Source organism: Astatotilapia calliptera, chromosome 9, assembly GCF_900246225.1.
Source record: "Astatotilapia calliptera chromosome 9, fAstCal1.2, whole genome shotgun sequence".
Lineage (NCBI taxonomy): Eukaryota > Metazoa > Chordata > Actinopteri > Cichliformes > Cichlidae > Astatotilapia > Astatotilapia calliptera.
Genome location: NC_039310.1, coordinates 22,105,950 through 22,124,878, shown reverse-complemented (window position 1 = coordinate 22,124,878; position 18,929 = coordinate 22,105,950). Strand labels below are relative to the sequence as shown.

General features: G+C 44.7%; 1 protein-coding gene across 2 annotated transcripts in view; it reads right to left on the bottom strand.

Moving 5' to 3' along the window:
- Nucleotides 1–734: 734 nt before the first annotated feature.
- The window catches only part of gli3 (GLI family zinc finger 3), a 96,190-nt gene continuing 77,995 nt past the window's right edge, over nucleotides 735–18,929 (bottom strand). For both annotated transcript variants that reach the window (XM_026179958.1, XM_026179959.1), the window contains 8 exons: nucleotides 18,325–18,544; nucleotides 16,112–16,225; nucleotides 15,053–15,193; nucleotides 8,188–8,337; nucleotides 7,925–8,089; nucleotides 7,544–7,834; nucleotides 5,271–5,664; nucleotides 735–4,748 (listed from right to left, as the gene is read on the bottom strand). In XM_026179958.1, coding sequence (XP_026035743.1) covers nucleotides 2,359–4,748; nucleotides 5,271–5,664; nucleotides 7,544–7,834; nucleotides 7,925–8,089; nucleotides 8,188–8,337; nucleotides 15,053–15,193; nucleotides 16,112–16,225; nucleotides 18,325–18,544 — 3,865 coding nt within the window. In that variant the 3' untranslated portion in view covers nucleotides 735–2,358. The remainder of the gene's footprint in view (nucleotides 4,749–5,270; nucleotides 5,665–7,543; nucleotides 7,835–7,924; nucleotides 8,090–8,187; nucleotides 8,338–15,052; nucleotides 15,194–16,111; nucleotides 16,226–18,324; nucleotides 18,545–18,929) is intronic.

Sequence of the window (18,929 nt, the reverse complement as noted above, 5' to 3'; positions counted from 1 at the left end):
GAATATGTAACCAAACATGTAATTTATATCCATCAACTTCATGAGCTCCAACCTTACAGTGTAGTCTCTGTTGATGATCAAAAGAGGGCATCAGGAACACTCGCGCTTCTCTGAATGAATTTACTCATGTTGGAACATTGTGTTTACTTTTAATGGCAGAATATTTCCACACAGTAGTCTGAAGTAGCATCAGACTATTTTATTTTGTATCTTGCAGTCTTTTTCTTCTTTTTTTTAAATAAACTTGCACAATATTGTTCCTTTTAGTGACTTTGATTTATAGTAAATTGAGGTGGATGTGTGCAGAGTTGCTGAAGTAGCTCGGTTTCTTATCTTGGGTTTGTGTCTTTATGAAAACAGGCACAGAGTTCAAAGCAATATGTTTCATATAATATCAAAACCGCAGTATAAAGAAGGGAAGACACTTAAAATATAATTTCCATTTTTATTAAAACCATACAAACATTTGTAGTCAGTTATAAAAGAGCAAAGTGGCTCTTCTGGCGGAGGGGCAGCGCTGGGCACTTGAAGCTCCGCTCTGAGCCAGATCTGCCTGGCCTCTGCCCAGGGCCTGGGAATCCCTGCTATCAAAGTCAGTTCTGTATTGGCCCAGGATATCCCCTGCCCTAGTTCCTCTGCTAAAACTACAGCATGAGTAATGTATTTACAATATATATATATATATATATATATGTATATATATATATATATATATATATATATAAAAGCACAATAAATGTGAAAACAACAACGGAAAAAAAAAAAGAAAAGTAGAATGCATTTCGCAAATCTCAACTTTTCTGATATCCAGACTTTTCTTATATAAATGTTCTGTGATTTTTCTCTTTTTTTCAGACCCCACAAGACACTTTACATGTTTACTTTTTATTCTTTTCATAATTCACAATGGAAGATTGGCAGTGATCTCTTTCTTTTCTGACAGGCAGATACATATAAGGCACATACCTCTGAAATTTCCTTCTTTCAAAGGGAAATGATTTCTACTTCTTTGAAAAAATGAAGAAGAAAAAAAAAACACACAACAAAACCAAAGAAAGTAAACACCATCAATGCACAGCTACAAAAATGACCAAAAAAGTACCAAAAAACAATAAAACAGTTTGTACCTCACCGCTTTGATGCAGAGTAAAAGGTAAACTACTCGATATTCTGTGTGCAGTCACACAAGACTGCAAGGCAATACTAACACTGTTGACAAAGTCACTGCAATACTTAATGGCAGTACACATTCTGAATTTAAGAGCTTTGGAGAGAACGATACGCATGATTTCCTATAAAACAAAACACGTCACTGTACAGCACTTTTCATTGGGAGCGGAAAACGCTGTGTGCTGTGGACCGCCATCAGTTATTAAGACAATTCAAAACCATAGAAAGTACTCAAATCAATCCATGTAAGCATCTTTTGTTTTTTGTTATTTCTTTTGTTTTTCTTTAAAAAAAAAGCACCAAATCAAGGAGAGAAAGTCCATTTACACATCAGCTTCGAACAACCGTGCAATCCAACGTCAACAAAACAAACAGAATATAAAAACAGTTATATACACTTGTGAGTACCTTACCAGACTAACAAAATCAAGCCATTTAGATATTAAGTAGACAACAATCTACGGCGCCTTGAAGACTCGGATGTGTGGTCCGCGTTTTGGACTCGATACCGTGTCGAGGAAAAACACCACTTGGCAAAACTTGGTAGAAGCACTGAAACATTTACAGCTTCGCAAAAGGAACGTACAAACAAAAACGTAACAACAAATGTAAATATACCACTTGTTAAAACCTATGATATATAAAGTTGCTTTCGGGGCCTGTTGAATTCATGACCCGTGTCTCACTTCCTATGATGACAATGGATTCATCTGCTTTGTACCAGTGGGAGCGGTGCACGACTGATACGTGGGCACGTGGGCTAGTCTATGCACTCGTATAGACAGTGTTAAATGTTTCACTTGAGTACATGCATTTATTTTATTTATTTTTTTACCGACAGGGCGTACAGCAAAAACAGTAACAATACACAGAATACTGATTCAAGGGCGTGAGCTTTTGCTCACCATCACGTAGTTTTACAAAGAGAAGGGCTTCCAAAAATAGCCTTCATTCCAGAAAAGGAATATAACTATTTATTTATACACAATTTTTGACACATCCCGTTTCTTTGTAGGATGACATTTTTACAAAATAAAAAAGCAAGGGCTTGGCAACTGCCTGTTTCAGAACACTTCTAAGTACATAAAGTTCTCATAATTACCGCTTTTAACTTTGTCTTCACATACACCAGAGTTTTTCCTCTTCCTTTTCCTTTATTTTTCTACGGGAGGAGAAAGCAGAGAGCAGCTACTGTATTATAGCCAAGAACTTGCTCTCCTCAGCAAGGGTGGTGAGGAGAGAGCTCATATCTCCGATGGCCATGTTGTTTAGGCCAGGGACCACACTGTGGAAGGCAGCAGATGCCCGAGGGGTGGTGAGGCGTGAGGAGGTCCTGGACAGACCCTGGAAGACGGAGGGACTCAACGCTCCTGAGACCAAGCTGCCCTGGTCATAGCCATCCTCCAGCATGGCACCGAAGTCCAGACTTACCCCTTCATCTAATACACCGGGAACACTACCGTCCACTGTGCTGGTCACCTGATCTGCACCAGGGGAGAGAAGAGCAACCGAAACCCCGTTGCCGCTTCCACCACCTTGTCCCTCAGATGCAGCTATGGAGTCCAACAAGCACTGATCTTCCAGAACATGGAATGTGGAGGTCTTATGATCTGCTGGTTCGTAAGAGGGGCAGTCAACAAAGCCCTGCTCTAAGTATCCATGATCCTGGGACTCCAGCTTCAGCCCAGAAACTTGATTCGCAAGGGAGCAGCTCTCGCCACTCCTCTGCAGTTGTGCTTGTTGAGTGACGCAAGATTCGTTTTCATTGGTGCTCCCGGGACTGAGGTATTGCTGGGTTCTGCCCAAGTTCCTGTTGATTGGTGGATGAGGAACATGTACCGGGCGATTGTGATGAAGAGCAGACCCCTGGGAGAGGCTGGGGAGGTAATCCATGGAGGCTCTGCTAAGGATTAGGTTGTTTCCTACCTGGCAAGAGCTGCTGTTGTGCTTCTGATGGAAGTGGCTCTGTTTTTGAAATCCGTTGGAGGCCTGCTCTCTGAAGCCCTGGGGAAAAGGTCCATTGCTGATCTGTGTAAAATTAGACCTATTAAAGTTGTTTGTAGAGTTTTGACCAGTACCTCTCATTTCCAAGCAGGAGTTAGGTGATGTCTCTAGCTTCACTCCAGGGTTTACGCAGCAAGCACTTTGAGACTGATTAGCTTGGGCGCAACTGTTCTGGAAATCAACGGGTACTTGCTGCTGAATAACCATGTTTCCAAACCTGCCAAAAGGTGCAGACACAGGCCCGTGTTCTGTGCTAGGCCACCTTCTACACTGCGAATGGTGGTTTTGATCCCTTGGAGGACACTTGTCAGCACTCCCAGAGCTCACTTCATTCCATTGGATGGGAAGTTTACTGGGGCTCTTCCTCTCTCGTAACTGTTGCTGCTGCTGCTGAAGACTATGGGACCCAGGGAAGGCCGTATTTGACCCCGGAGTTTGGATCTGGTCTATCTCCTCCATAGATAGGTGGGAGGTGTCCCTTTGGCTAGAAGCTATTTGGTCCTCATTGTGCATGTGGGAGCCATTGTCCAACTGAACTTGGGAGTGGAGATACTGCACCAGATCATCTGGTAATATATCCTCATCCCCAAGCAACAGCTCAGCCTCCCCATTGTCCTCCATTGCCAGAGCTTCTAAGGCCGCTTGTTCCGCAATGCTAGGGGTGTATGGTGAGTGCTGCAGGCCTCTGTGCAGGTTGCCTTCTGAGCGCGTGTAGTTCTGTAGGTTCAAATTTCGAGACTCAGGCGTACAGTGCAGAGCAAGAGGCGGAAGAGGGTGGAGGTTATTAAGGCTGCTGAAGCGCTGCACCGGAGGGAAACTACAAGTTTCAGGAGCCTGCGTCCGCACTGGGTCGCTAGCCCTCCGGTTTCCACTCAGTGGTCCCTCACCAGGGTAGAAGACCCTCCTCCTATTACCTGCATGTCCCGTGTAGCCATTGCTGTACCCACTGGTGGCGTCACTGCAGCGAGGTGGCCTGACTAGAGGTGGCAAACAGTGGTTGCTACCACCCTCATCCATCATGGCCATGCGGGTCTTCAAGCTCATGCGCTCCATGTTGGGTAGAGGCGTAGGAGGCGGGCCACCTGTTGCTGCTGCATACTTGGCTTTAAGGTGATAGTGCTGGGCTGGGGTTAAATTGAGCATCCCTCGTGATCCCCCTCCTCCTCCCCCAATGCCTACTACTCCCCCACCTCCACAGCCCCCAACTGAGAACACCCCTCCACCCCCTCCTCCCACCCCACCTCCATACTGGCTAGCTTCACTGGACCGACGGGAGGCATCGGTGGAGATGGGGTCGTAAGAGTCGGTGGAACTGAGGTTGTGGTGGCGGCGGTGGTGGGCGGCTGCTGCCGTGCCCTCGCTCTGGGAAGCCTGGCTAGAGCGACGGCTGGAGAAGCAGGGGGAGATGCCGGAGGAGCGCCGGCTGCTGCTCAGGTAGGCTGAACTGGTGGCGCTGCCGCTGCTGTCACGCCGGTCTCTGAGCAAGTTGAGCACTGTTAGCTCTGTGCTGCCCAGCTCAGCATGAGCAGGTGGCTGAGGGGCAGACACCCCCCACTGCCTGCCCAGACAGGTTCCTGGGGAGACACGCAGACAAAGAGATGGGAATGAGAAAAGTTTGGACACGATAAAGAGAAACGAGGGGAGGGGGGGGAAAAGTGTGGTGAAAACGGGATATTAGTCAAAGATGATGAGAAGAAGCCAAATAAGTTAAGTGTAAGTGTGGAGAGATCTTTCAAACAGATGTTACCACAGACAACTGGCAGCAGTTGGGCCATGAAACATCACATTACATGCTATTCTCTCCGATATGATTTACAGCTTGATATGGTCTTGATACCATTTTCCAGCAGAACAGTAAATTTTAAGCATTTGTTTTGCCTGAATCCTTCAGCCAGAAGATGAAATTCAGGATAATTTATCTCTGTGATTTGTGTGCACGGTCATGGTGAGGTGTGAATTCTGTTTACAGGTGCTTTTTAACTACCATGTCTTTAAACCATTCCATTATAAGAGGGGTTTTTTAATCTTCACAATCCCATTTGAGCTTCAAATAAAATGGACAAAATGACATTTAAAAATGTAAAAGTTTCCCTTACCCTTCCCCAACATGTTGGGTACTGCAGAAGCTTTGGGGGGCGGTGTAGGGGACAGGGGCCCCAGCCTGGGCAGCGCTCCATTCACCTGCTTCAGCCTCTCCATCTTGATGTGCTCCATCCATCGCAGAGGGCGGCCGATACTTCGCCTCGCCTGGAGGGTCAGCATGGCCGCGGTAGCTGTGGAGACAGTGGAGTCCATGATGGGGGCTGGCTCACCCTCACACTCCTCCTCTACTTCCTCTTCGTTTTCCTCTTTCTCTTCGTCCTCCTCCAGCCCCTCCCCTGGCGAGCGTCCGGCGCTCACAGCAAGCTGGACTCCACTGCTGGGATAGGTGCTGATGGGGGACTGGTCACTGCTGCATGTAGACTGACCGCCAGGGCTTGGCTGAGACGTCTGATGCACGCCAGGAAAGAAAGAGAAGAATAAGAATAGGAGAAGAGAAGTGAGAAAAAAAATCAATATATTAGTTAAATAGTTAGAAACAATGACTCCAGGTTACACAGGTGAAGATATAAAGCGTTACAAATGATAACAAATGAGCATGCACTCTAAAATGTTGGACAATGATCATTATTCATGAAAACGAACCATTATGAAACACAACTGTAGTCGTGTGTGTGTGTAATGATTGTGTGAAAGTTACTTTTAATCTTTTGGGGAAAAAAACCTTTAGTTTATTTAAGTCTATAGAAAGTTGGACCTTAAGTCATACAACCTAAAAACTTTCAGTGTATAAAATCTCCACTGTCTATAGTACTGTGCAAAAGTCTTGTATATTTGTATAAAAAAGCATTTTTGCCCCCAACAAGTTGATTCGTAAAAAGTTATTAGGCAAAAACTTATATCAGCATATCTCAGCATGGTGTGCAGGATAAAAGAAAATGTGCCAGTTCTAAAAAAACAGTACACGAAAGTATACAGAAAAGTACCATCAGATTCTGTTTGACCACGCAATAACATCTGGAAAGCATCTGCTTGGTAACTGTTTCATTGTTCCGCATGCCAGTGACTGAAAAACACACTGCCAATGCAGCATGTTGTAAGTGAATGGGACAAAAGGAAACCAACATTCAAAGACGAGCCTTGAATGCTCTTCAAGAAGTCTGGAAAATTACCTGAGAGAGTTCAGGTTGTGTTGAAGAATATCTGTGGTCTGTTTTTGCCCTGTATACTGTATTTCCATGTTTACATGCACCTATTTTCACTTCCATAGAAAAATATAAAAAAATTAGAGGAAACTTAAGACTTTTGTATATATTAGCCGATAGTTGTACAGATGCAAAATGTTAGACGTATATTGAAAACAGAACATCACCGAGTCATTGTTTATTTTCTGTTCAGAAATCTATTAGAATACTTGTGACCACATCTACTGGACCCTAACACGGTCTGCTCAGCTGTGGTGCTGCATGAGAAGCAGACGAGTATTGTACACATGGAACAGAAATCACCACCATCACATAGTCTGTGGATCACCAAGCATCTTTTTTGTAACAGAGGTCGAATCAAAAACTCCTCTCATATGACCACATCTGGATAAAATAGTCAAATATCTTTTTGAGCTACTGTTTTTTGATTTTATTTAATGGAATGTTACAGATTACATTGCAGATGGGAATAATGAGATCCTTTTTTTTGGCATCAAGTTGAAATAGTGTTTAGTGCTTTTGATCCTGTTTACTAGTGATTAAGTTTGGCTGCACAGTGCAGCCCTGAGCAGTATCAAGCTTACTTTCAGTGCCCTTGCAGTTCTCCCCAAAGGCATGCTCTCAGCTTATAGTAACACAATGTCTTTGGTCAATATCAAAGTGTCGTACAATGCAATAAGAACAACAGTCTTTTTATGAATTTAAGGGATGAGAGAAACCAGGAATGGGAACCCATCTGGCATGTTTTAAAGTCAACAAGTGGAGCAGTTGTGACAGGATGTTAAACGTTTGATGGGAAATAGGACGATGAGCAAAGAACATGAGAATATTTTACAAATAAAATATAAAGTGATACCTATCTCACCTGATTACCCACTGTCCTTAGAAAGGCAAGGAGAGAAATGCCGAAGCATTGGATAGAAGGAAACATGTACTCATTAGAAGATTATGGTGTTAAACGTGCATGGCCCCTATTAAATGCTACATCAAACCTAAATACTAGGCATTCATTCACTAAGTTTAAGTAAATAGTAGTCAGAATGTTAGAAAGTTAAAGTGCAGGAATCAAAATGAAGTTAAACACATGCGAGTCGGCAAGAAGGATACAAAAGCTGAAGTCTTACCATGGGCTTCTCTGTCTTGACAGACTTGACCTGCAGACAATCGTCCTGTTTTGAGGTAGAGTGGTTGTACTCCCTTTGGTCCGTATACCCGCCCAGCGGAAGTTGCCCTGGCGAGCGACCCTGGCCGTTCCCCCCAGGCTCCCGGGGCTGGGGCGGCGGGCGCGGGTAATCGCCCCGCTGTTTCTTGGTAATGTGCGCCTCCGGCCCGTGTACCGTCTTAACATGCTTCCGTAAGGAGCTTGGATCTGTGTAGCGTTTTGTGCATCCCGGGATTTTACACACATACGGTTTCTAAGAGAGAGACGAGAGACGAACATTGAGTTTGTTTGTTTTTCTTTGTTTTTTTTGGCATGTTGAATGTGTGAAAGAACCTGTTGGCACCTCATTTGAGTGTGTTCGATTCTGATGTTTCGCCCGGTCTGATGCATTGGAGAAAGCCTTGTTACAGCCTTCGTGTTCACACACGTACGGTTTCTCTCCGGTGTGGGAGCGTAAGTGAGTCTTCAGGTTTTCCAGACGAGAGTAGGCCTTGGTGCAGCCTTCAAACTGAGGAGGCGAAGACAGTTTCACTCACACATCACATTCTTTTACCACAAACGTCGCAATAATGTGACATCAGCTGAGTCTATCTGAGCGTCCCTTACTGTGCACTTGTGCGGTTTTTCCCCGGTATGCCTGCGCATGTGGACCACCAGCATGTACTGTGCCTTGAAGGGCTTCTGCTCTCGAGAGCATTCCTCCCACCGGCACACAAACTCCTTCTTCTCTCCGTGGATGTGGTCATTGTTGATGTGCTGCAAAAGAAGATGAGAGAATTTAAAACGGGACCGCTCTCATGAGAAGTGGAACGTCACTTTGCGTCGAGCGTATTTGTTTTTCAGCTTGAGCAATTTTTTTCCCCTCTGCAACACATAGGGGGAAATATAATATTTCCTTTGGCAAATCTCCATTTAATTTCTTCAGTCTCCTTCCTCTACAGTCTTTCTCTTTTTCACAGTGTATTGAAATCTGCATAAAAGCAGGCAAAGAAAAGGCAGACGTGTGAGTCTCGGTGTCCGATCTGAACGGGATTTTCAAATAAAACCCTGTCACTTCGCATCACACTGGGCTCGCGCCCCTCCATGACAAGTGCTGACAGTTGTGCTGCCGTGGCAACTTCCAATCTGAGGCTTAGGAAGACGGGGGAGGTGGGAGCGAGGTGAGGGGATAGGGAAAGAAATCAAAAGTTCAGTCGAGGCGTTTGAAATGCGAGGGCTTTACAACTCCAGCCAAGCATTATATCTGCAAGTACCACCTTTCCCTTGCTCCATCCCCTTCTCTCTTCCCTTTTACTCCATTTTTTTTCTTTTTCCTCACAAACTGTCTTCTAAAATGGGATAAGTGGCCTAAGTTACAGAGGAATGAAAGAGAAAAGGCGAGGCGGGGGGGATGTGAAGATGTAGACGCTCTGGGGAAGAAGTCAACATCTGGCTCTCTTTCAGAGACAACAGTGTGTGGTGGCCTCTGAAGTGTCTATCCGAGAGCAATTTAAACCCACAGAGACAGACAATATCCTGACTGAAAGAAACCAGTATTATTACATTCCTGAGCAGCAGAGAGGACTCTTTATACCTTTAGGGTGAACGAGGAGGGACAGAGGAAGGGAGATGAATACATACTTGACTTTGAACGCTCTTAAATCTCTGGGAAATCCAAGATTGTCGAGCTATAAAACATGCAGGACCAAAGCAGATAAAGTACCCAGGGTCATTTACCCTCCAGGCATGAAGCTGCCCTGACAATGTCATCTTTGTACCTTCTCAGTTCCTCGCTCACTGGCTAGATCATGACCCCAAGCGCAAGCGTGACCATGACATCAGAGAGACGCCGCGCTTCTTAAAATCATTCTTTTATTCTGACCCCAAGCCTTTCCCTTCCCAGCAATACTAAAGGATGAGTACCAACAAATGAGTGAAAACAGTAACAGCAGAGCGCAAAAGCAAAGAGTAAAATTGACACTAATATATCGGCAAGGAACCGCCATTATTCTCACTTGACAGTTTTTAATTTTAAAGTGACAAAACAAGACTAATTCCAGGGGAAATGATTGGAGCCTGATTGACCATGGACGTTAGCGAAGTTTCCCCAAGATTGATCTTCTCCCCCACCTTGGTCCGAGCTTCGGAAAAACCTGACTCGTCTTCTCTTTTTCTTCCTCTCCGTGAGGGAACCCCGGTGGCAAGCGATCGGTCTGTTGTGACCAGCGTTCAATATCAGCCGGCTGAGAGCGATGAGGAGAAGGGCCGCGGCGCTGGATCATGCCGGTGGATGGCACGGCGCAGTGCGCGCTCGCACACACGGATGGATACGCAGTCACACTCTGTTTGTACAAAACGAAGGAGGTCGTTGACGGGCGTGATGCATGAGCCTCCGGGCTGACAAAAAGGGGGACAGGCAGCACGGGGGAGAAGGGCCGCCGAGAAACCTAATGGCAAGATCTAATGGCAATTCTTATTGAATCAATAATCTCCATGCTGAGCAGACAGGTCCCGTTGGCCGGCTAAATCGACAAACAGGTGCTGATAGCGCCGGCGCAGCAGGTTATTCATCTTCCCCCTGCCAGCTTATCGGCCAACAACTGTAAAAACGCCACCAAGATGGATTTAGGAGGGAGTCGCACAACGGGGAACGCAAGGGACACGGACACAGGGGACAGTGAAGCCGTCTGTGACATATGAGGTGCACGCGCACACACACAGAGGTGCAGGCACTGTTTTCTTGGTCCATATCCTTGTTTGGTTCAAACAACTGTTTAAAATAAACATAAATAACCCGAAAATACACAATTGCTTTACACTCCAATTCATGTAAACAAAATATGTAAAATAACTAATATATATATAAAATAAAATAAATTAAAAAAGCATGATTTGTTTCCATAAAATACTCAAATGCTCATGTCTTATATGCATTACTAAAACACAGGATCAAGCCACTCTCTCTTTTTTTTTTCCTTGCATTTTTTGCCGTTCCCCACTTCAGTATCCATCTCCATGTCTCCTTATCAAACCCTCTCTGGGACATAGCCTCCACGCATTAGAATGCATGCGTGCATGAAAAGAGGGCCTGTTTACAAGGCAATTTCACTAAGCTGTGGGACCCGCAACACCGTTTAGCTTTATCAAGCGCCGCCTAATAAATCATATGTTCCTTTGTGATGTCAGTTGGTGAAGTGCATTGTGTAAAGAGAGGGGGGGGGGGGGGGGGGGGGGAGCGAGAACGAAAAAGGCAAAGAAGGGAGGGAAGGAGGGAGGAAGTAAATGGGAAGTGAGGGGGGTGGGAATGAGTGAGTGAAGGAAGGGAAGAGAGTAAGTGAGGGAGCCAGATTTGGCATGTGTAATTCAGCACACTCTTTTCATCTTAGAGTATGATACTCTAGACAGATAAGGGGCCTAATCCTTCTCCTGATCAAAAAAAATCTGCATTTTACCAATTAAAGGCCTGCGCCAGCAGGCGGGAGAGGGTGTGTGGGGGACTGCCTTCAGACTGCGCCTGCGTTTATCTCCCTTTAACACTGGGGAGGCGCGCAGCAGTCACCTCAGCGAGGGTGCACACCAGCTGACCAAAGGCAGCTCCCCATCTAAGAACAAGGACATCACAGCGCCACCTATGAAGCTGACCTGGAACATAACAGTAGGCTCTGGAGGATGCAAAAGGCTTTATTAGCTCAAAAAAAAAAAAATTGCATGCATGCAGACCACCAACTTCTTCAGACACCCCAGTTTAAAGTCTGTCATATCTTCCAAAACAAGCCTGCTATTTGTGCCTGCCTGCAATACTGAGAGAGAAATAATTCAGAAGCCACAATTGGTTTAAGTACTGATATCCAGCATCACCTATTTTTTTCACGTAATTCTAAAATAAACAGGCTTTGAATAGGGAAAAAAGCTGAAGGGTAAAAAAATGAATCATCGAGTAAAACTGCATTATATGCAAGTACCTTAAAGCCACTTTTTTCAACATCTTTTCAGTGTTAAATTGCGGCAACAAGGTAGAGTTTGATTTTAGACTTCTCATTGGTGAAGGATCGGTAATAGATCAATGAAAAAATAAAAGATTGTTCAGCAAGGCCATATTAGGGAATTTTGGGAGTGTGGGGTTCACATCTCCGGCGACAAACCCCAGCGAAAAAAGCCTACTTCAAGAGAGACATTAAAGAAGCCACCAGGCCTTATCTTTAAAAGTACTCCCTCTGAGGGGGAAAGAGGGGAGGCAGAGAAAATGAAAGAGAAAATGAGAGAGGGAGAGGTTTGTGTCACCCCCACCCTCAAAAAAAAAAAAAAATGGGGAAGCAAAAGAATGTGTAGCTGAGGGGAGAGTGAGATGGGAGAGGTACAAAAGAGTTGAAATGTAATAAATGAAATAAATACAGCAAACGAAAATTGACGCCCGCCTCGCTTTTGCTGACTGGGTAGGCCAGATAAGTGAGCCAAATTGCACAGATCTGATGTTTATCTTATCGGCGGCACCGAGAGTGCTTAAACGCAGATGATAAAGGAACGCTGTGGCGTGTCATGGTGAAAGCACGTTTGAGAGTGTAAAAATATGCATCAAGAGCACGGCAGGAGTGCTTTTGAACAAGGTGGAGAGCAATGAGGGTGGTGCAAAGGCTTAATTCTAAAATTAGGCCAACCACAAAGAAAAAGGAGGGAGGGGGGATTGGAATCAGTGAAGCCGCCAGTTTTAAAACTTAAAAGGCGTTTATGGTATGACGGCGACTCTTAACACAGTCGCTGTAGAAAGTTTGTGTTGGTTGAAAGAGTTACAACCAAGGAGAAAAAGGCTTTTTTCCCCCTCATCATGTTTTTTTTCCCCAAAGCCATTTCAGAAGACAAGTACAGGGGGAAGGGACGCTCCATTGTTTAGTTATATGGAAATCCCCCCCTCCACCCCCAGCCCCCAAACCCCTCCCCAATGTGTGAGAAGAGCCACTGTGGTCCAAATACTGTACTTATCCTATTACTGAGGGGGGTGGGGGTGCGGAGAGATAAGAGCATTTTCCCGTCCGCTCTGCTGAATTAGAGGGCAGGGATTCTGTAGGCGAAGACTTTTATTGGCATCTCTCAGCATATCTGCATGTGCATAGAAAATGAGAAATAAAACGTAATATCAAAAAGTCAAACGCTGGAGAGGCGGATGGAAAAATGGAAAACTAATAAGGATTTTGTTAGCGTGTGTCTACACGGCGATCTGATAATAAGAGCGGTTTGGCGGGGTTAGGCCGGATAGTATATGTGGAGGAATGAGAGGACACGGCTTTGTTCGAGTGGCCACCTGGTGTGACTAAAGAAGGTGGGTGGATGTGGGCAAGGTTTTCTAATAATCGGCCATTCTCACCTCCTCTCCCACCACCTCCGCTCGCCCCCCGCCCCCTGAAACACGGGGCAAGAAGTTGTCAAGATCCTCAACCTTTGAGCTGAGCCCTTCAAACACGGGAGGCAGCCCATTCCGTGCTGAGGATATCAATTATAGATAGGGGTTACCACCGCGGCTGAGGATTGCAATGTCAAGACGGCAAGTAGACAGCTGTGGAGAGCTGAGGATCTTTCTATCAGATGTGTGTCTCGTGCGCACACGCACACCGTCCCCTTCTATTGTTGTAATTTCATCGCTCGCTCTGAACTTCTGCTTCCTCGACTTAGCTGATGGCCGAGCTGTTCACGGGCCAAAGCTAATGGTGCCAGTGTGAGCAGCCATGGCGGGGGTGACACAGCCGTGATGTCATTAATATTTAGCTTTACAGCGAACCCTCGGGCACAAGACGATGAGAGCCATCCATCTCCCGGGCTGTGTGAGAGTTCAGATAACAGACCGGAGGGCTGGGTGGGGGGGTTCGGCCAAGTCAGTGTAATACACAAAGCTCACTCTGGAAGGCTTAGCCCTCCAAATCAGTTTGCACCGTTCAGCTGTGTGATGTGCTTTTCAGCTTCTGAGCCCATTACCACCGTCCACGGATCTCCAAAAGCATTATCCAGCGGCAGCAACAGCCGATGCCCGCAGCTCCGACCCTGCTGCAGCTGCTGCTGGTGTTCAAACACGCAGGCAGAAGTTGTTGGCTGATAGCAGGCGTTGTCCAAAATAGCACAGCTTCTGTAGATTGTGCTAGGACGTACTGAGCTTGAGAAAAGGGAAAGCAAAAACCTCTCACAGCATAGAAAACAAAAAAGCAGACTGGTGGTGGTAGCTCTGCTGCGTCTTACAGATGCAAACACCCTGTTGTGTCTCGCTGTTTGTTACCTGCAAGACAAGCTGCTCCTGTCAGAGAAGTGCAGAAACTTCTCTCCCAATAGTAAGCCATGAATGACACCTGAGTGCAATAGCAGCCATTTGCTTAACAGCAGCAAGAAAAAAAAGTGGTGAAGTGACTGAAAGCAAATATTCTGAGCACAGTTTAGTGACATTATGTGTAATTTATGGAACTGCAAATATTTGCGTATGGATTTCTGTACAGACAGGATACAAAGAGGGATTTTCACCCATTACAAACATACTCCCGTGCTGCTGGAGGAGGATGGCCTGGTCGAATGCTGATGGGTTAAAATAAAAATCCAAAAACGAAGCATGAAATGTACAGACAGTGGCGGCAATGGTCACTTTTCACAGTTTGTGTTATAAAATCGCTCTTCTCTGCCACTGGCTGACGGACCAACAACAGTCTATGCAAGTCCAAGGATGCAGGTGGATGGGCAGTTTCAAATGACAATGAAATTTTCTCCAGTGAAGCCACAACATTGACATATGAACACTTTTTTAGTTGATATGACGAAATACTAAACATTTTTGGGACTAAGTTGCTTAGTTGCGTGTCCAGGAGTTATGTGCAATCCAAGCAGCAACTTCCAGGCCTGCAGTTTCTTGAATGGCCACTAGAGGTGGGCCCCAAATATGAATACCTATGCAACGCTATCCTGTGTTACCATGAAAAAGGCATCACCTCAGCTACTTCAAGTTGTAAGATAATACTTTTGAAGTATTTTTAAGGGAAGTGTCTAACAAAAACTAGGGAATCTGTTCACTAGTCTGCTGGGTTCTGTTTCCATCTGCTTATCCAATGCATTTTGCACACATGCCAACTCTCTTTTACGTTCTCTATGGACAGAAGCCAGAAAGCTTCCAATAATAAAAATCTTGTCCTTTGTCCACATACTGTACATACTCATATTCATACATCTGCTTACAGGCATTACCTGTCAAATAATATGACAGTCTACAAAAGTCTGTGAGTGACATTGTAGCATTTATTTCTGTTACTAAATACTAATTATCAGGTATCTTACACAAATAGCTTTCCACGTTTGGTTAAAATGCTAAGCTGATTTTTTCCTGAACTCATGACCCTTTTGTTGTGACTCAAACTGACAGTATGAGCACAGTGAGACTGCAACGAAAAATTGTTTTCATATTAGGTCATTTATAGTTATTTTGTTGAACACTTCTTGTGACTGTTAGTGGGTTTTAAAATCTACTCACTTGTACTAGCTGCTCCTGCGTGTCAAACTCACGGCAGCAGTTTTCCCAGTGGCAGTTTGTCTCGTAAACTACCTCTGGCTCCTGTTTGCTCTCATCCTTGTCCCCTTCCTCCTTCACCAAAGTCATACCGTCGGGATTGTCCTGAGGAAAACAAGTTTTAGCACAACAATCAGTATCACCGGCACAACATGCTGAGATAAAAGTTAGAAAGCAAAAGTAACCGTTTCCTCTTCCTGACATCCGTCCATGTAAACCTGTCACAAAAGCCATTTTTCACATGAAAGGCACAGCCTTGAAGGTTATTGGTTAGTGGTGTAGCCGCAGTGCCCCCGCACAGCTGACCTCACCTGGCTGCCTGGGAGAAAAGAGTACAGGGCGGAAATGTAGCGCTGAAAGCCCCTCTCTGTTTTGGTGGTTTTTATACGACAAGACTGGGGTGAGTATTTGAGGAATCTAACCCCCTCTTCCTTCCCTAGGCTGCTCTATTAGCCCAGACATATTTCACTGTCACAGCTAGATGCCGGAGTAGAGCAGGGAGTTGGAGACGGCTTTAAAGGAGAGCCCGGGCTTCCACTGCACACCTCAGGCTCTTTCTTCTGCCTGAGAATCGACCCCCGTAAGATTTTTCCTCCAGATGCAGACACTTACTCTTATCACACTTCTCTTTCTTTACCCCAGCCATTTAAATTCAGATTAAACCAAAGCAAAAACAATTTCCTACCAGTGTCCCGAAGATCAATGAATAGTTTTGCTTCGGAAACTGAAACTGATTAGAGGGGGAAAAAAGGGAAAATCAGCCAGATGCAGGTAAATAAACACTAAACTGTGGCTGTTAGGCTTGCCTATTGTTGTAGCCATGTTGGCAGGTGACCAGCAGCTATATGGGCTTGCTATATGGGGGGGGGGTCTAAAAATAAAATCAAGCTGGTGGGATTTTGCAGTAATTTGCTTCCTTTTTTCCCCAGAATGTGTGGAGTTCTCATATAAGTGAAAAATACCTATTGAGTCAGTAAATGAAAGCTAATTTTGATGTTTGCAGTTAGTGCGGGTGACTCCCACCTGTATGCTCACCACGCCCGGGCTTGGCAATTCTTCCTCTGGTTTCATTTTGGAACGTTTGTGGTGCATCGGGTCTCCTGTGCTGCTCACAGCGGATTCACTCGTTGGTTTGGCCTGTGAAGAAATATTTGAATATTTACATGATTACATTATTAGATTGTATTTCTTTGAGCCTAAAGTGTCACTGTCTCGACTATAAAGACTATACTGTACAAAAATCTGATCAGACTTTTTTAAACTGGCCACGAGCAGTAGCTCTCCAGACTTTCTGAAGGTCTCTCAAAGCCTTTCTTTGGACATTGGCTGCTTTTTCACTGATTTTCAGTCCAGTCCTTGTGCCTGACCATTTTCAGTGGTTTTTTTTTCTTTGTTTAGCCACTAGGTGCCAAACTAAAAGAATGAGCCACTGTTGTGTCTACACATTACAGACAGCTTAGCAAAGACACATGAAGCCTCAAGAGAAATGAGGAATCGTGGCTTTCTAGAAGTCAGTCTTGAAGTCTTGAGGAAGTAAAACGGGGGGGAGAGGAGGGGGGAGCCTGAGGTTTGTCATATTACACAACAACTGGACTGAAAATCAGTACAAACAGGTTTTATGTAATTTTTTTGTTCAAATCATTGCTATTATGTATGGAAGAGATTTAACAAATGGTTCAGTATCTACAGCCATCTGTAAAACACAGTGGCAGCTCTGTCTGTATTTCAATCAGTGGTGTTAGGGAGCAGGAATTATGCCTGTCAGTATGACAATAATGCTAAACACACTGAGAGTGCAGTGAAGCATACCTGAATAGAAAAACACCTGGCGAAACACTATCAGTCATGGATTGGCCTCCCCAGAGCCCAAACCTCAACATTACTGTGAAATTATCTCATCAGAGAACAGAACAAGAGGCATCCACCATCCAAAGAAGAGCCTTGAATTACTTTCCAGAAGCCTGAAGAACTACTCCTGAAGACTACTTAAAGAAATCACAATAAAGCTTGCTAAAGTGAGCTCAGGCTGTGTCGAAGGATAAAAGCTCATTAGAATTGTATAAATCGTGTTCTTGCCTGGAATACTCTATTTCCATGTGTGTTTGCATATATATTTAGTTAAATAATTGCACCTATTTACCATTTTCTTAGCAAAACAAAGAAAATGAGGGGGGGGCTGGCTTAAGACTTTTGCACAGTACTGTATATTTTTCCATTTCCTCATATATATTTTTTTGTTTTATTCTTTATGGTATTATTAAAAATGTATGCGATGCTTATAAGTCAATCAGTCATTTACTTAATCAGCCTGAAAAAAAAAAACAACCGTGGTTGAACCTTAACGATTCCTGCAAGTCCCAGACAAGAGCTTTAACCGAGCTAATGAAAAGCAATGCAATTCAGTGTATCACATTAGCTACCCTAATCATTGCAATTAAAAAAAAACACATGAACCAATTCAACCAATGAATGACCTGACTTTGGCCCTGGCTTAAATATGCCCTAGAGGGAATTCTTGTTACATATCAAGCTAGAAGAAATAAAAGAATTAACAAAGAGTTTTTAAACTTCTGGTGGAAAAAAACAGGCAAGTTCTTCTTTGACTTTCTATTCCTGAAAATGTTTTTTCCCATAATTTGGAGTGTTTTACAGAACTCTCCGTTCTCTCAGTCTCCTCAGCATTTGTCCAATATTTGATATTCAGCTGTGGCCTCAAAGCAATATTCTGTTGACTCTAGCAAAAGGGAAAAGGCAATTTTGGTGTGCCCGATTTGAATGAGGCCTCATTTGTGATAACATACCGGTAAAATTCGAGGCATGGGACACAGCAGGGAGGATGGGTAATAAACACTGAATATTCACTTCAAATGCAGGCCCGCACATACAGTAAGGGCTGAGGAATGAGAGGAAAAAGTCCCTTTGGATCCATCCATCCATGTCAATATTCCCTCTCTATATTCTTGTTCTCTCTCTAGTGATTAATGGAGTCAGCAGTGGGATTCTATGCTAACAAGCCCCTTGTTGTTTGCTGCAGGCGGGTTCTGGGCCACGCTCGGCAGTCTAAAAACAAGAGACAACACAAGTAGGAGGAAACTCCCAGGAGAGGCACACATGGAGGGGGGGATCCTGCCTATACCACCTTAGCTCGCTGCATTTCCCTCAGATGTGGCTGGCATAGACGCTGCTATCTATTACCTGCAATGATGAATCGCAGAGGCACTAGCCATCGCTCTCACCTGCGAGGAGTCGTTGGAGATGACTGAGCGCTCGCTGGCACTGAGTCCAGATGGTGGGATGCCAGGCATGGGTCGCTGGGTGGCAAAGGCTGGTGTTGGGTGGATGAGAGGTGGACTGTGGCCAAAGGCAGAGCCAACAATGCCCGGCTGACGGCCCATCAGCTGCTGGTGCACATGCAAAGCCACCGGGGTCGGAGGGTAGGCGAAACTTAATGCTGGGCTGGAGAGAGCACGGGGAAACAAAAAAATCCTCACTAAACTACTTCACTAAAAAAATCAGCTGTAAAAGAAATGAGGCACAAAAGGGGGAAAGATAGTGAGTAAATGGATTGTTCTGGATAGCGCCTCAATCCCTGAGGACAATCTGACAGGAGACGGTGCGGTAATGCTGGAACCACAGGACCGTCGACAAATCCCTGCCAATGAATGTTCAGCTTGTTAACACAGTGAATTATCATGTGGTCTGTGTAAGGCAGTATGTCATTCTTCCACCAGGCAAATGATACACACGATAAATAATCTGAGGTGTATCTTATAGCCATGTAAATTATTTTTTATCTACTGCAGCAGAGTTAGTTTTTTTCCCCTCTGTAGCTTCTTAACCT